The following is an 18114-nucleotide window of genomic DNA, read 5'->3' on the forward strand; positions in this document are numbered from 1 at the left end:
ACTCTATAATACACTAAAAGTTAACTTGAAGGTAAACCACCCCTTTAAGGATTTGCATTTGGTTTTGCCAGGTTCTTAGATTCAGCCAAATCCAAATCCTGCTGAAATAGGCCTGGATTTGGCTGAATCCTGAACCCAATCCAGGATTCCTGCATATCTAGTTTTAATGAATAGCTAAATACAACTATAGCAACACAATTAAGTCATTTTATATAAACTTTTATTTTTGCTTTTAAAAATAGTATTGCTCATATGATTAGTCAACATTTCCTGCTGTTCCTCATCTGATCTTTTAAAGACAAATATCTTCTTCTTCGAATGGAGCAGCGGACCAATCAAGGAGTTCTGCTTCATGGTCTGACTCTGCTTCATGGACTGACAGCTCCCCACTCCCCTCCTCTGTATCACAGTGATTTGCTTGGGGTGTTGGGCAGACACTGTTTTGTTGAAGGGGCTGATCAATCTGTAGACTCCCTACACGCAGTGGTTTCAGAAAATTTATATCGTTAAGGTGACACTCCAGAAGGACATATGCAGCAGCAACATTGTCCTTCCGTCCCAAGATTATAAAATTAACCTGATGCCCTTCTGAGAACAGATATAATTCATCTTCAGCATGGATTCCCACAACACCAGTTTTTTGTGCAATTACTCCAATGAAGTTTTTGCTTTTTGAAAAAGCTTTGTCTACCAATGTTTTCTGAACTTGAAGCACTTTCTCTTTGTATTCCATGTAGGCTTTAGCTTTACTCACTGCCTCTCTGCTGTTTGCATATATATGGAAAGTGTGGTTCTCTGGATCAAGGTCTATTGATATTACTCCTGGAATCTTTTTGGCTTCCTCTATGTTGGCACCCTTCTTCCCGATGGCAAGTCCTATTAGATGTTGTTTTACCTTGACCTGCTCATGGAATCTAGCTGAGAACTTCTCTAGTTTTTTACTGGCATTTTGCTTGCCCACCTTAAGATACTGCTTGATCCTAAAACTGTGGAAAAGGTTGTCTTTTAGCATGTTTACCCATTTCCTGGTAAATTCGTTGGAAGACAGAATGATAATCTGGCTGCTCACCCAGTCGTATCTTATTGAAAATGCCCCAACTGCCCTTCTAAAGTCTTGAAGTAGGACTTCCTCAGCACACACTTTCTGTAAATCTGCAGGCACGTCTAATGTGACTTTATGGAAGGAGTATTTGTCTGCCGCTTTGTTTGGATTGACCCGAGTCAATGTGATGTTCTTGGCGTAATGATTGTCATAATCTGTAAATGCCACAACAGCATTCTCCTTCTTTCTCTCTAAAACTTTAGCAAGCCAGCAGCTCCGTGGCTCTTTTTTATTTATTCTGGTATACACCTCTATCACACCACCTACATCGGTTTCCCTGCAGTAAGTAGAAGAAGGTGGAAATCTTACATCTTGGAATGGTATCCGCTTCTCTGCTTGCCAGCTATTTTCAACAGCAATGGTGATGGCATTCTTGTGTATGTCTCTTACAAATGCCTTATAGTAAGCTCCATTGGTGCCCCTCACCTCTTCTTCAAGCTCATCCATGTTGATCTGTGGCATTCCTTTGATCATGGGTAGTATATATGGCACTTCTTTCCCTGCCATGGATCTTCCCATGGTACCCAGCATGATGGGCACAAGCGATTGCTCCTTCTACTCCTCTCAGCAAACAAACATATAAACTGCTGCCTCTTCTAGTGATGAATCTGAAGTCTTAAAGTGAAATAGGCACACATATACATTTATATTAATGTGCGGTATGCATAGTTTTTATCTTTTTCTAATTTTCCATTCTGTCGGGCATAACTGTGACTCTGATACAGCTTTCAAAAGTCAGGTTGACAGTTTATGTCAGTTAGCCAGAGCTGTCTTTAGGTGACCTAAGCAGGAAAAAATGTCCTGCACATACTGTAGTAGGGACATGTAAATCAAAAATACCAGGAAGAGTGCATGGAATCTCAATATTGCACTACAAATTAATCTTTTGTCTGTGCAGGAAGAGTCTCTAGGAAGGGGTTGTGGGATAGCAGCCCATTGAAAACAATGCAGCGAAATTAATTTAATAAAACTCAAATGCTGAGTTCAAGTATTTTCACTTCTCCAACACATCTAATGACCTTACAATGTACTCTGCGTGGTGTATCATCTCAGTTTCTGACACTACAATGAATAATAACAATAAGTAATTAAAATATAGACAACCTTTTTCTATTTCGTCCCAGACAGTATTAGTCATTCTTAAGCAAAAGGCTGGACTGGAATAAAATGCAGGCACAAATGCATGTATCCCTGGCACTGTATCATGTCCAAAATAATCATGTGCATTTGCAGTGATACTGTTTCATTGTGCTTGAGCTCTCTGGGGCAGGCCCGGACTGGCAATCTGTGGGTTCTGGCAAATGCCAGAGGGGCTGCTATAAGGTCCCATTGAAAGTCAGTATTTAGTGGGCTGGTGGGGGCTGTTTGGGCCTCTGTGTACCTGAAATGCCAGGGCCTATTTTAATTCTCAGTCCGGACCTGCTCTGGGGTCACTGTTTAGCAATAAGCTAAGGCATCTTATCTATAAGCCTGCTTATTTAAACCTTATGTCTCTTGAAGAAATGCACCATACTTGGAAACAGAAATTTTTGAGTTGTAGCTAAACAGCTCATTTTCTATTTTGTAAGTGCACACATGATGAAAAAAGGTTGATACAATTGCAATTAAGTAATTTACAACCTGTACATTTCACTTTTAAGTAAGATATCATTAGGAAACCCTTTATCCAGAAGGCTCCAGATTACAGAACGGCCGTCTCCCATAGACTCCATTTTATCCAATTTTTTTTAAAATGCTTTCCTTTTTCTCTGTAATAATAAAACAGCACCTTGTACTTGATCCCAACTAAGATATAATGAATTCTTATTGGGGGCAACCCCAGCCTATTGGGTTTATTTAATGTTTACATGATTTTCTAATAGACGTAAGGTATGAAGATCCAAATTACTGAAAGATCCATTATTCTGAAACCCCCATGTCCCAAGCAAGGATAGCAGGTCCCATACCTGTATGTGTAACAATACTCAGAAACACCCAACATAACATACACTTTATAATATGGTTTTAAAATGCTGCAGAAAGGGAACATTAAAAAACACAGGAACACTGAGCCTGCTGCAATCAGAGTCAATTTACAATTATGCCCAATATTTTCCATTGTGTTGGTGATCAGATAAATTAACATTGCTCACACCCAGCTTTAGTTTACTTGAACATGGAGGTTTTGGACTGATTTGCTGAAGAAAAGATAACATGACAATGCATGAGCACTGCCTAGCGATGCTTCATATCTGGGCCAGGGGGTGGAGATTTCCTTCCAAGATTGAATGGGAAGTGTGGTCATTCTAGCCACTTGCTCTCCATGGACTATGTACTGCTGATTTCCCGACTCGGAAGTGCCTGCTGCATATTGCTATCCCCTTCTGCTATCTCTTTATTTATTAGGAGGCAATATAGATAATCACATTCCATAGAAAGAAATATACTGGGTCTGAACTTGTGTGCCAAATCTCGTATTTGCAGCACTGTCCCATTTATAACAGTATTAGTGGTAAAACAGACAAAATCCTTTTGCACTGATGTGAAAATCTGTTTCAAGTGAGTGCTAATTTGCATAAAATCTGGCAAAATGACTCTCTGAATGATTAAATATATTGTGTAAATAACAGGGGGTTGTAGTGGAGAAGATCCAAGGATATTACAGAGTGCCTGTGTTTATGGAAAAAAAAAAGCTGTAGCGTTCCGCCATAGAGCATGACAATGAGGTTTGGTGTTGTAGACAAAAGAACAATACAGTTGTCCACATGAATACCACGGTATGTGCATTTTTTATTGTTGTTAATAAAAAAGAGAGTAATAGCACAAAGCACCTGTTTCATATATGGATTCTATCACACATTAGTTTCTATTGCTAATTTATTTGCTAGGGTAACTAATGATGTTTTTGGTGCTTTCAATGTATATCAACCTGATTAGGGATGCACCGAATCCACTATTTGGGATTCAGAAATATCCCTAAACCCTTCATGAAAGATTCGGCCGAATACCAAACTGAATGCTAATTTGCAAATGCAAATTAGGGCGGGAAGGGAAAAGGTGGAAAAACATTTTTTACTTCCTTATTTTGTGATAAAAAGTGTACGTGATTTCCCTTCCTGGCCCTAATTTGCACATGCAAATAAGTATTTGGTTTGGCCAGGCACGAGGATTTGGCCGGATTCCGAGTCTTCTGGAAAAGGCAAAATCCCGAACCGAATCCTGGATTTGTTGCATCCCTACATTATATGAAGTGTATTAAATTCTATTCGCCATGGTTTGTATACCTGCTCCTTCTGATATAGCATTGGTTCTGAAACAAGGGCCAAGCAGAAGGCCAGTTACAGTGAGATGTGGGTAGAATGTCTCAATTTACTCAATAGTCCTAGAAGCCTGAAGGTCAGTTAGTGTGAGATTGGGGAACACTTTTCCTGCCATAGATATTTCTGTTGCAAAATAGCTCATATAATAACATTCTCTAAAATCTGTAACCTTGTAACTCGGTAAGGGTGACCCTGACCAACTATTAGATCTCACACATGACTCAAAACAGTCTGAAAATCACTGCGATCCATACACAGAACATGGAGGAATTGCTGCACAAAAATGCACACAGGGCACACTTAGTAATCTTGGTGAGAACTTAAAATACATACATTTAAAAGAAATCCTTGTCAGATTTCTACAATTAAATAAGGAAAACTGAGTAAAAGGTCACAAACTTGTATGTGTTTTAGGAAAACTTTTTAGAGAATTTTGTGGAGCCTTTAAACCCAGCTCCCATACCGTGACTCTGAAAGAGTTTTGGGAATGTTTTTTAAAGTAATTCTTCTTATGCAGACATTTTGCTGTTATTGAGAATGGTATTAATGAGACAATATTCATTTAAAATATTAGATGCCACCCCAAAGAGGGCTAGCAACACATGCTAGATTGTATGTGTTCTTGCATATTTGTCAATCTGCTCTTAAAACATATATTTCTTGCACTCTCACACCTGCATGTACAGGTATGTGATCTGTTATCTGGAAACCAATTATCCGGAAACCAATTATCCAGAAAGCTCCAAATTAAGGAAAGCCCATCACCCATAGACTTATGCAAATAATGCAAATAATTCAATTTTTTTTTTAAAAAATGATTTCCTTTTTCTCTGTAATAATAAAACAGTACCTTGTCTTGATCCCAGATAAGCTATAATTAATCCTTATTGGAAGCAACCAGCCTATTCGGTTTATTTAATATTTACATGATTTTCCAGTAGACTTAAGGTATGAAGATCCAAATTACAGAAAGATCCGTTATCCGGAAAACCCCAGGTCCCAAGCATTCTGGATAACAGGTCCCATACCTGTATAAGAAAATATGCTTCAGCTTCTGCACTGATTATTGACCAAATAACAGTAAGTTGGCATGGGGAAGACACTGCAAAAGGCTTAAAAAATATGCGTAATGCAGAAATATTTTGCAAAGAACATATCAGTAGAGACATTAGTGTGACACGGTTATTCAGGTGGTAACAGGAATATGCTTTGTAGGTTTGGAGAACAGCAGATATAATTGTTCATGCATAATGAATTAGAAATACACAGATAAATAATTTCCTCTTTCTAAAACAAATTCAGCTGCAGATTTCAATGTTTTACAGCCCATATGACTATGGGATCTAACTTCTTCACAAGCTTTCTATGGCAAAGATGCACTGAATTCTGAAAAATATGATAGATAAGCCTTTACATTAGGGATGCACTGAATCCAGGATTCGGCCAAGATTCTGCTTTTTTTTTTAAGCAGGATTCAGATGCGATGGAACCTAGTGCCATGCTAAACCGAATTCTAATCCGAAAAATTACAATTTGTCCCTAATTACATATGTCAATAAGGATTCGGATTTGGTATTATGCCGAATCTTTCAAAAATAATTCAGATTCGGTCAAATCCTAAAATAGTGGATTCAGTGCATCCTTATGTTACATTGAAGCTGCTAGTCAATACAGTACAGTTATCCGTTATCCGGAAACCCGTTATCCAGAAAGCTCCGAATTACGGAAAGGCTGTCTCCCATTATAATCAAATAATCCTGATTTTTAAAATTGATTTTCTTTTTCTCTGTAATAATAAAACAGTACCTGGTACTTGATCCAAACTAAGATATTATTAATCCTTATTGAAAGCAGAACCAGCCTATTGGGTTTATTTAATGTTTAAAGGATTTTCTAGTAGACAAGCTATTGAGATCCAAATTACGGAAAGATATTTTATTCAAACAACCGCAGGTCCAAGCATTCTAGGTAACAGGTCCCATACATGTATAAGCATCAATCGTGGATCATGTTTGAAAGCTAATTGACTATTCTTATAAGAAGGACAGGCTTGTTTGCACTCTAGGATATGTATGTGATGAAGGCTGTTATTTTAATGTGAAATCTTCTGTCTTAATGAAAAGGAAACGTTTGGCCAAGAAGCAGAATAAAGAATAAATCTGAAGTTTAAAAATTATGCTTAACAGCATAAGAACTTGACAAATATCTGCAGAAAGCACAGCCTCTCAAACTTGCTATTATACACTAAATGCATAGCTCTAATTAAAGTGGACCAGTCACCAAGACATAAAAATCTGTATAATAAAAATGCTTTATTAGTACTTAAATTAAGCAAGAAATCCAAATTCTTTTTATTATTTAAGCATTCATAGCAGTTGTAAACTCTCAGCTGTCAATCAAATACTACCTCCCCCTCCTCTATGCCTTATGCATAGAGCTGGGGTAGGCAGTTACTTTCACTTTCCGTCATTGCTCTCCCCACTTTCCCCCTCTCTCATTACCATTTAATTGTGTAGTCAGTGCATTGGGATGGAAAGCAGCTCCCCCATTCTGGTGCACAAACAAGATTTTGAGATTATGCAAGGCTTGCCTTAATAAGTGTCCACAAAATGGCTCCTGTCTGCTTAATATAATTATGAGTTCCCAGACAGAAGGAAACAAGATTCAAATAATTTTGACAGTGTAATTAAAATATAAAGTAGGATTTGGAATAATTGTTTTGGGTTACAGGTCCCCTTTAAACCAAAAGTGGCTACCAACAGAGTGATGAAGGAGATAAATCAGCTATCTATAGCTAGACTATTTTAACCCCGAGATTTGAAACTTACCATTCCATTAATTATTCATAGCCGCAAAGCAATCAAGGTTTGTCTGTCACTATCAGTCACTGTGCTGAGCTCATCAAAACAATCCTTTCAGGACAGAAACATAAGCAAGAATCAAGGTTACAGCCGCAACTCCATACTCTGCAGATCTGACCCAACACACGCAAAGTTTTATACAGACATCTGAAATGTACAGGCTGCAAACTTTGTTCTCAATTGTCTCATGAAAGCCATGGAGGTGATAACATGAGCTTCGGGTTATTATTTTTCTCACTTTATTTTTTTTTTATAACAAACACGCTAAAAAAAGATTTTTTTTTTTATTGTTATTACAAAAAGCTTCAAGGGCAACTGTCTGTGGAAATACCCAGCACAGCGTGACAAGGATTGTCACATTTATTGTGATTTCTAGTTTCTCACCTCTGCTGCAATCCTGCAGGGGCGGAAGGTGCCAGCGTTTTTAGAAAGGTTATTCTGAAGCATGTTATTTTTGGCCTAATTGACTGAAGGAATGTATTTTCCCCCCACCTGCTTCAGTTTTAGACAAGATATGATAATACCTAGTTTGCAATTAAAGTGATGGGACACACATGGTCATTTATCACTAGCCACAAGCTATCTGTGGTTCAGCTCATGCATAATGAAAAGGTTAGAGCCCAGAAAGCACATTAGTAAGGTGTCACAATAATTCTTTCTTTTCTGAAAATCATAAAATCCTAAATAGATACCATGATAACAAGAATGAGAAGTTCCATCACTAACAACAACAGAATAATTATAAATATCTAATATAACAGCTTTTCTGTTCTGTGAGAGGCACATTTATCAAAGGTCGAATTTCGAATTCATGTGAGTTTTTTTTAAACTCCCTTAAATTCTAATGTATTCTGAATTCAACTGGGGGGGGGGTTATTAAAGAAAAAAATAGAATATCTAAAACTCTGACAAATTTTATCGACTCGAAAACTCGAATCGAATTCTACCAACCTCGATTCAAGTTTTTTCTCTGAAAAAAAACTCGAATGTCAGAAAGGGTACAAACATCTTCAAATTGGTCACTGGACCACTCACACATGAGCGTTCTGACCTGCGCTCCCCTGCGTTCTGTTTTTTGGTGTTCAGCCGCAGGGGAGCGCAGGAATAGATGCAAGTCATTATTTGAAATGGGGCTGTACTCACTCAGGTGCGTGTAGGCGCCGAACGCAGGAAAAATGCAGCATGTTGCGTCTGAACCTGCGTTCGGCGCCTACACGCGCCTGAGTGAGTACAGCCCCATTTCAAATAATGACTTGCGTCTATTCCTGCGCTCCCCTGCGGCTGAACGCCAAAAAACGGAACGCAGGGGAGCGCAGGTCAGAACGCTCATGTGTAAGAGCCCTTATACATGAATTCATACATGAATTCATACATTTGAATTCTTAAAGGGCCAGCGTATGATAAATATTTAAAATCAAATTAAAATTTTGGTTTGGATAACTCCCTAGTCGAATTTGACAGTTTTGACCATATTCTCAATTAGACCCTTAATAAATCTGCCCCTTAGTGTGTCACCAACATTAGAGCAGTAAGGCTAAACCAACCTACACCGTGTGAGAAAAATGAGAATGTTTATAACTGCCATTTATCTATTTTTTTTAATTATTTATTTTTATTTTCAAACAGTGCACATGACATTTTCAAATTTACCATATATTCCTGTGTCTTATGAAAAGGTGCCATTTATCTATTTTATTGCAACATTTGCAATGATTAATTTTGTGCTGCAGCTGGCAAATTGACATGCAAAATATTAAATCCAGGAAATGTGTCTAATTCAAAGACATATAATATTTCAACTGAAAACCTAGTTAGGGACTGATCACAAGTCAGCACTACACTTCCATAAGAACCCCCACCCCAGGTTTCACCAAACAGTTTTTATTAGCCCAGGAAAATATTTAAGAACACCAATGCACCAATAAAAAGCAGTTTATGGTACACTTATTTGAAAGAAGCCAAATATTCAGGTCTGTAATAGATAGTTTCAATACTCCAGCATAATTGTGCCTGAAGCAAACGGGTGCACAATTGTAAGTACTCTGCACTAGCACGCAACATTGCTAGTACACAGAGCACAGTATTAAAAGTTAACGGGACGGCTAATTGCTAGTGCTGCCTATGGTTACTATTGCGCCCAGAGTTAGAACTAGAAGTAGGCAGAAAAATACCTCTGCTGCCTCCTCTAATTCCGTCTCTGCACATCAAGATCAGAAGTGGTGAGTTTGGAGTGATGAGTTTGGAGTGGTAGGGTGGGAAGATAGAAGCTGCCGAGTGGCGGGAGGGAAAGTTGCTGAGTGGAGAGCGGATAGATGAGGTCTTCAGCGCCCTCCTATTTTGGCTCCCTCAGCTGAACAAGTTATACAGGTATTGGATCAGTTATCCGGAAACCTGTTATCCAGAAAGCTCCATATTAAGGAAAGGCCGCCTCCCCTAGACTCCATTTTATCCAAATTTTTAAAAATTATTTCTTTTTTCTCTGTAATAATGAAACAGCACCTTGTACTTGATCCAAACTGTCAGGCGCGCACGATGGCGCTCCGCTCCTCTTTGTTACCGCATCCCTGATGGAGGAGCCCATAGCCGCCACGTGAACAACGGCGCCAGCGCAGTGACGCTGGCACGCAGACGTGTGACGTCATCACGATATGCCTGGCGCCAAAATTCGAAATAAAGGGACACCGAGGTCACAGGTTCAATGCCCGATTATAGGATTTGTTTGTTTCATTCCTAAACTCCTGAAATTACAGAGTCTTGGACTTTTGACTTTTGCCTGAACTCTAGACTTTGATTCTTGCTGCCAGCCTATTGAACTATTGCCTGAATCCTGACTACGTTTATTCTTGATCCCTTTTGTAATGCAAACTTGGACTTTAACCGAAAGCTTTCTCCTTGGTCCGGATCTCCCTGTTGGGAGCCGATAGGCCCCTCTGACACAAACCAAGATATAATTAATTCTTATTGAAAGCAAAACCAGCATATTGGGTTTATCTAATGTTTTCATGATTTACTAATAGACATAAGGTATGAAGATCCGAATTACTGAAAGATCCGTTGTCAGGAAACTCCCAGGTCCCAAACATTCTGGATAGCAGGTCCCATACCTGTATGTGTAACCTCATCAATACAATACTCAGAAACACCCATCATAACATATACTTTATAATCTGGTTTTAAAATGCTGCAGCAAGAGAACATTTTTGTACACAGAAAACACTGGAACACTGAGCCTGCTGCAACCAGAGTCAATTTACAATTATGCCCGATATTTTCCATTGTGTTGGAGATCAGATAAATTAAGACTGCTCACACCCAGCTTTAGTTTACTTGAACATGGAGGTTTGTGGACTGATTTGCAGATATCCGGAAAACCCTAGGTCCCGAGCATTCTGGATAGCAGGTCCCAGAACTTAAGTAAAATTAAGTAATAAACCCTTCTACCAAAACAGCGAATAAGGCAGTTATGAAGTAATGTTCTATTAGCAACCCACAGCTAACTTCAAATTAAATAAGCCATATGGTTTTAGCTTCAGAGAGAACATCACCCACAGGCAATCTTTACGAGTTAACTACACAGTTCTTTAAGTAAAAAAAGGCTTGCTTGGTGCTAAGCATCAACTGTAATATGAAATGGTGCCCTAGAATTTAGCAAGGCTCGCTTTCTTTCTGTGGAACATTTTAGCCCATGAAGAAGTAGTCAAACAAAGAATTCTGAACAAAAGATGTGAAGACAAAGCAATAAAATACAACTTGTGTCGATATTTGAGCAATCATCACAACATCCATTCGCAGTTGCCATGTGTGAAGCTGAAAATGGGTTTCCATGGTAACAACTGCTTAGCGAGAGATTTTTCAAAGAAAACGAAAGCCAAAGGTTCACTGCAAACAGGGCTACAAAACCATGATATGGAACCATCAATCAGAACTGGCAGCAAACCGACTCTTAAGAAATCCTACAAGCAAACAAAACCATTCTGGTAATTCTATGTTGCCCAGAGAGCGGTCCCCAATTACAATGGTCCTTTCTCTCTACAGTTGCAAATATTCATTGTCTTCAAATTTCCGATGGCGGCCGAAGTTGCCTCGTGAGGCAACTTCGGAAACCTGAATTGATCCCTCTGGCAAATTGTATTCTTGGTGGCGGGAAGGCAATATGGGGACATTAGTCGCCCACAGTAGAGGAGATTTGTCGCTGGGTGACTAATAAACCCATCTGCCACCACCCTAACCTATAGGAACTTATCAGCAGGTATCATTTACTGGTCACCTGTTTAAAAGCAAACATCTTATTGTTTGCTTTGGGTTACTGTTCCTGCGAAAACTCAGTGCCTTTTATTATATATGGTAAGTGTAGTAAAGTCAGAGACATCTAATTCCAAATGGTTCTATTGAATTTATTCAGCTGAACCTTACATAAGTGTGAAAGTGTGATTCAGTCACAATTCTACCATGATCTTCATTGAGACAGGTGTTAATTGTTCACTGTATATGACTATAAGAGTGACTTGTTGTGACCTGTACCCTGGGGTAAGGATGTCATAATGGCATTATATGTATAAGCAGTGTTGCAGGCCCCCTCCTCTGTTCAGAGATAGTTTTTCCAGTATGGCATAATTGGCCTTCTTCACACCTCTTTAAAACCATCTGTCCAAAATATGCACATCAAAGGAGTGTCCCCTTTCCTTTAGATGAACATAGACTGCCAAGTCTTGTTGTGAGAAGTCATCCCTTCTGTGTTGGGCCATTATCTTACCAAGTTGTTGTTTAGTCTCCCCAATGTATAGATCCAAGCACTCTTCACTACACTGGATGGCACTGACCAAATTGCTTTACTTTTCATGTGCTTTAGCATTGGGTATTTTGATGTGCCAATTTATATATTATTTAAAATATAGTAATTTTTTTTAATTAAAAAAAAAAAAAAAAATATCTCTAGAGGGCACATTTACTAAGGGTCGAAGTGAATTCAAAGTGAATATTCGAATTCAAAAACTTCAAATTTCCAAGTAATTCTTGGGTACTTCGACCATGGAATAGGCTAAATTCGACTTCGATTTGAAGTAAAAATGCTTCGACTATTCGATAATCGAAGTACTGTCTCTTTAAAAAAACTTTGACTTCGACACTTCGCCTGCTTAAACCTGCCGAATTGCTATGTTAGCCTATAGGGACCTCCTAGAACCTATAGCCAACATTTGGCTAAGTTTTTAGAAGTTGAAGTAAAATCGTACTAAATCGTTCGTTTCGAAGTACGATCGTAAAAATCCTACGGATTCGACTTCGACTGTCGAACTAGCCTATTCGATGGTCGAATTTCCACGATTTTTTGCACTTCGAAATTCGACCCTTGATAAATCTGCCCCTAGGTGTTGCTTGGTTTCTAAAACTCAACAAAATTCTCCAAGTGTGTTTGTTGTTCCAGCCAAAAGCTGAAGAAAACCTCTGCCCTTGCTCCATCAACCATGAGCAACACAGTATCTGATCCAATGGATATCTTTAAAGGGGTTGTTCACTGTTGAGATCACTTTTAGTATGATGTAGAGGGTGATATTCTGAAACAATTTGCAATTTGTTTAAATTTTTTCATTATTTGTGGTTTTTGAGTTATTTAGCTTTTTTATTCAGGAGCTCTTCAATTTGCATCTTAAGCAATCTGACAGCCATGCATTGATTTGAATAAGAGACTGGAATATGAATAGCAGAGGCCTGAATAGAAGGATCAGTAATAAAAAGTAGCAATAACAATACATTTGTAGCCTTACAGAGCATTTGTTTTTTAGAAGGGAGTCAACAACGCCCATTTGAAAGCTGCAAAGATTCAGAATAAAAAGGCAAATAACTATAAAAAATAAATAATGAAAAACAATTAAAAGTTGCTTAGAATTGGCCGTTCTATAACATAATAAAAGTTAACTTAAAGGTGAACCACCCCTTTAAGGGAAATAGCAAATGGGGTGATTCTAAGAGTTTTGTTGCCCAGACAATTGGCTAGGGACAAAACACTTAGGGGCAGATTTATATCTATCATTGGAGTTCACCATTTGATAAATATGCTTTTAAAGGAGAAGGAAAGGTTAAAACTAAGTAAGCCTTATCAGAAAGGTCCATCTAAATATACCAGTAAACCCCCAAAGTAATGTTGCTCTGAGTCCCCTGTCAAAAGAAACACTGCATTTCTTTCCTTCTATTGTGTACTCATGGGCTTCTGTATCAGACTTCCTGCCTTCAGCTTAAACCTCATTGCCCTGGGCAAGAGCATGCTCAGTTTGCTCCTCTCCCCCCACCCTTCCCTTCTCTACTGTAATCTGAGCCCAGAGCAGGGAGAGACTCAGGCAGGAAGTGATGTCCCACCATGTTAATACTGCAGCTGCTATCCTAAACAAACAGAGAGTTTCTAGAGCTTTTTACTAAGGTATGGTAAAACATTCTGCAGAATAAATATAGCATTCTAGCTTGCACTATTGCAGCTAATTTATTGGCAATAAAATGCCTCCGTAGCTTTCCTTCTCCTTTAAAAAACCCATAGGAATGAATAGGAGTACGTTTTTTTTTGGTGAGTTCTAATCTCACATTTTGATAAATCTGCCCCTAAATATTGCTTCCCATTTCTGGAAGGCACATAAAGTCAATGGTCAAGCAAACCCATGTTTGAAGGTGAACACCATACAAGTGCATGTGGGGTAATTTTGAGCATTGTTGGTACTACTGTTTGGGGAAAAAAATGATCAAAAGTGTGCCATTTGTCATGTCCGTAACAGAGAACTTAGCAAGAAAGCTTAACAAAGAAGTAAGCTACAAATACTGCACATTAAGGGGGTTATCAAAGGTACAGTTGTTTTTTTCCATGAAAAATTCGAGTTTTCAAGGTTATTTTTTAGTCAAAAATCTATTTTTTGGGTTAAAAATAAACTTGATTTTTTTAAAAATATTTTTGAGATTTATTATACCCTGAACCTGGAAATAAGTTGAATATGAAAATAGAATGGCAGAGGTCCCTTGAGCCATTTGAAGATGTTAATAGCCTTCATGATGTTCGAATTTTCGAGAGAAACCCACTGAAATAAACTCGATCAATTGGAGTTTTTCACCCAACTACATTGTTTCGAGTTTTTTCTTAAATTAGAAACCATTTGAGTTCATTCAAGGTCTAAAAAAGCTCACAAAGCTGTAAAATTCGATTTGATAAATAGGTCTATACCAGCCCCAAGCAACCTCAGCCATTTATAGCAGGGAAGATATGTGAAACCAAAGATGACACTAGTAGCCCACTATCTTCTTTCTGTTGATTCATTGCACATGCTCTGTGCTGCTGTCAGCTTAGGGACCGACTCACAATATACAGTGTGTATATATATATATATATATATATATATATATATATATATATATATATATATATATATATATATATATACATATATATATATACACACATACACACACACACACACAAAAGCTATGAATATCTTGTAAATTATATCCTTACAAATGGTGAGTTCTGATGTCATTTCTGTCACATGACTCACTGAAATGTGTGTATTATAATAAATAAAGTACCCCCAGTTGCAAAATATGAGGATATTAGAAGTTACCTCGGAGTTCCATGATCTGTATAAAAAAACTCGGCCTTGTGTTTTTATATGGTCATGAAACTCCTCGGTAACTTATAATATCCTTATATTTTACAAGAGGGGGTCATTTATTCACTATATATATATATATATATATATATATATATATATATATATATATATATATATATATATATATATATATATATATATAGAATACAATGCTGATTAGTAATTAAAGGGATACTGTCATGGGAAAAAAAAAAATTTCAAAATGAATCAGTTAATAGTGCTGCACCAGCAGAATTCTGCACTGAAATCCATTTCTCAAAAGAGCAAACAGATTTTTTTATATTTCATTTGGAAATCTGACATGGGGCTAGACATATTGTCAATTTCCCAGCTGCCCCCAGTCCATTATTCGGAAAACCCCAGGTCCTGGGCGTTCTAGATAACAGGTCCCACACCTGTATTGGATAATTCTGACAAAGCACGTGGGGATCTATGAATGGAGTTTCATGAGTGCTTGATGTACCCCATGTTGCTCATGTCCTAATAAATGTATGTATAAATATATGTTCAAGGTTTGCAAACACGGGATGAAGTTATCCTATTTACAGTAGGCAGAATTGACCCATCTTCTTCTGGCCTCCTGGGTCTAGCTGCCTGGATGGAAATGGTAAGAACAGTACAGCAGGCTAGGAAAGGTTTCTCTAAGGATTCCACACTTCACAGAAAAATAAAAAATTAAAATAACTACTCTGTCTAGAAGTGGTGTGGAGAATACGTAAACCTGAGACTTTTGAATAGGACATCCCACTCTGGGAAATAGACTTACAAATATCAAATTCTGACATTCAAATATAGTATACAATGTTACAAAACACAAACGACTAGAAATATTGACGTATCCCTCTCCATGGAGTGACGCTTTAGCCAGAAATCTTCCACATGTACAAGACAAGATTGAAATTCTAGTCCTGTAACTTAATTAATGTCAGAGTGAAAGACATGATAGGCAAATGAAATATCAAGCACATCTTCTAGCAATAACACAGAAGACTATTTTAAATAATATTAATACAAACTCACCAGGGCATTCCACTCTTTGCCTTTCTACTTTAAATGAACAGATAATTAAATCCAAAGAAATTATTGGATGTCCATCTTTTGAATTGGGGGCTGGAGTATGTCCAAGAAATATGAAAAAAGACCATGCAAAGAGTTGCATATAATAAATTATATTCACATGCAACTTCAGTTCTACGTCAATGGTAGTAAATCTTGGGGCAGGGACTACAATAAGGGTTAGAAATATGAAATAATAAGGTCAATTTCACTTGAGAAAGATAGCCGTTTAGGAAATGCACTGCTAGTGCCAGCGAAGTTGTTCCTCATGAACATTAGACAAAATACAAATGATGTTCCTTTGGCATTAGATTTAAAAATTCCTTTAGCCCCTAGCAAAAAAAAATCTGGATTACATAGTGATGTTCAGTGTGCAGTTAAAAATCACTGCAACCAATAAAATGATAAAAAAACAAGTACATTTAATCCACTTACTGGAAGTATCCTGAACGAGCATATTAACCACCTATCAAATGGCATTCAGGGTGGGCTCTAGCATGTTGAAGAATATGGTTATTACATTTGCTTCACTGAGATTGTATTATCAAATTACTAATAAGCTTTACTGAGATAATTTGATTGAGTTAATCACTTATCAGGGATATCAAAAGGCTTTGTGTGGCTGCTCCATATTTCAAAAAGTATTTGAGATTTGTATCTCAGCAACATATTCTCATGTTCTGCTCTGATTAATGCTATAACATACTCCAGTGTGTTCATTGTGTTTTTTGTTTTTTTTTACTTTAAATACAAATATGGGATGCATACAGAGCGGTGATATAATTAATATTTTAGTTTCTGTTGATGGGTATTTGTGGAGGCATGTTTCTGTATAAACTGCTTTTTCTGTGTTCATCACTGTATATGTATGTGTAGTTTAACAGATCCAGAGACAAACGTTTCCTATTTGTTCACTGAACAAAAAAAAAACATAGGTTAGCAAGGGCCATTTGTAATGCCTGGGAATTAGAAAATTCCCATGCTGTAGGCAACGAAAAAAAAGTGTTACTGCTTTGGTTCTAAGCATAAGTAGTAAATGCTGGGGAAAAGAATGCAGCAAGAAATTTGAATAATGTTCTATCTGGACATTCCTGGTTGGATGTTTGAAGAGACAGTACAAGGGTGATTGGTTCTTTCCAGCCTCAAATTTAAAAACACAAGCCACCCTCAAATGTTATGCTAGTCACATGAAACTTAGAGATGGAAGCTATGACTATTTTAGTGAATATCTAACTTACCTTCTCTATTTCCCCTGCATAGGAGGCAGATGAGGGCCCCACGTGTGATGCAGAAAAAAAAATTACACGGTCATTTTTTTTGTACTTGCGTTCCGTTTTGGAGCACAGAGACTTACAACTGTGCTTTGAAAAAAGTGGCAGCGTTAAATTCAAATGCCTTTCTAGCCTGTCCTTCCCCAATAAAGATACATTGTCCAGAAACCTGTTATCTAGAAAGCTCCGAATTACAGAAAGGTGTCTCCTATAAACTGCATTTTATCCAAATAATCCAGATTCTTTTAAACCTGATTTAATTTTTCTCTAATTATAAAACAATACCTTGTATTTGATCCCAACTAAGATATAATTACCGTATATACTCGAGTATAAGCCATCCCGAGTATAAGCCGAGGTACCTAATTTTACCTCCAAAAACTGGGAAAGCTTATTGACTCTAGTATAAGCCGAGGGTGAGAAATGCAGCAGCTTCTGGTAAGTTTCCATCTCGTTTTTGGATGACTATTCTAAGGCGCCGGCTACTATTCTAAGGCGCCGGCGAATATTCTTAGGCGCCGGCTACTATTCTAAGGCGCCGGCGACCGTTTTTGCGCTTGACCCGAGTATAAGCCGAGGTAGAGTTTTTCAGCATATTTTGGGGGCTGAAAAACTCGGCTTATACTCGAGTATATACGGTAAGCCTTATTGGAAGCAAAACCAGCCTATTGGGTTTATTTAAAGTTTATATTATTTTCTAGTACATTTAGGGGCAGATGTACTAAGGGTCGAAGTGAATTCGAGGGAATTTTCTAAAGTAAAAAAATTCGAAATAACTTTTTGGTTACTTCGACCATCGAATAGAATACTACGACTTCGAATTGACTTCGTTTCGAAGTAAAAATCGTTTGAATATTCGACCATTCCATAATCGAAGTACTG

The 18114-nt window shown here is 37.7% G+C and overlaps 2 protein-coding genes across 4 annotated transcripts in view; both read right to left on the minus strand.

Annotated features, from left to right (window-relative positions):
• The window catches only part of acot7.L (acyl-CoA thioesterase 7 L homeolog), a 109637-nt gene that overhangs the window by 63987 nt on the left and 27536 nt on the right, over positions 1–18114 (minus strand). The window lies entirely within an intron of this gene.
• Positions 204–1871, minus strand: LOC108696606 (synaptic functional regulator FMR1-like). Its single transcript, XM_018226122.2, has one exon. The coding sequence runs from the start codon at positions 1631–1633 to the stop codon at positions 293–295; it is 1341 nt and encodes a 446-aa protein (XP_018081611.1). The 5' UTR covers positions 1634–1871; the 3' UTR covers positions 204–292.

The sequence above is a fragment of the Xenopus laevis genome, chromosome 7L (genome assembly GCF_017654675.1).
Source record: "Xenopus laevis strain J_2021 chromosome 7L, Xenopus_laevis_v10.1, whole genome shotgun sequence".
Classification (NCBI taxonomy): domain Eukaryota; kingdom Metazoa; phylum Chordata; class Amphibia; order Anura; family Pipidae; genus Xenopus; species Xenopus laevis.

Excerpts from the sequence above, each read along its gene's own strand:
- LOC108696606 (XM_018226122.2), bottom strand. The coding sequence starts at position 1,633 with ATGCTGGGTACCATGGGAAGATCCATGGCAGGGAAAGAAGTGCCATAT.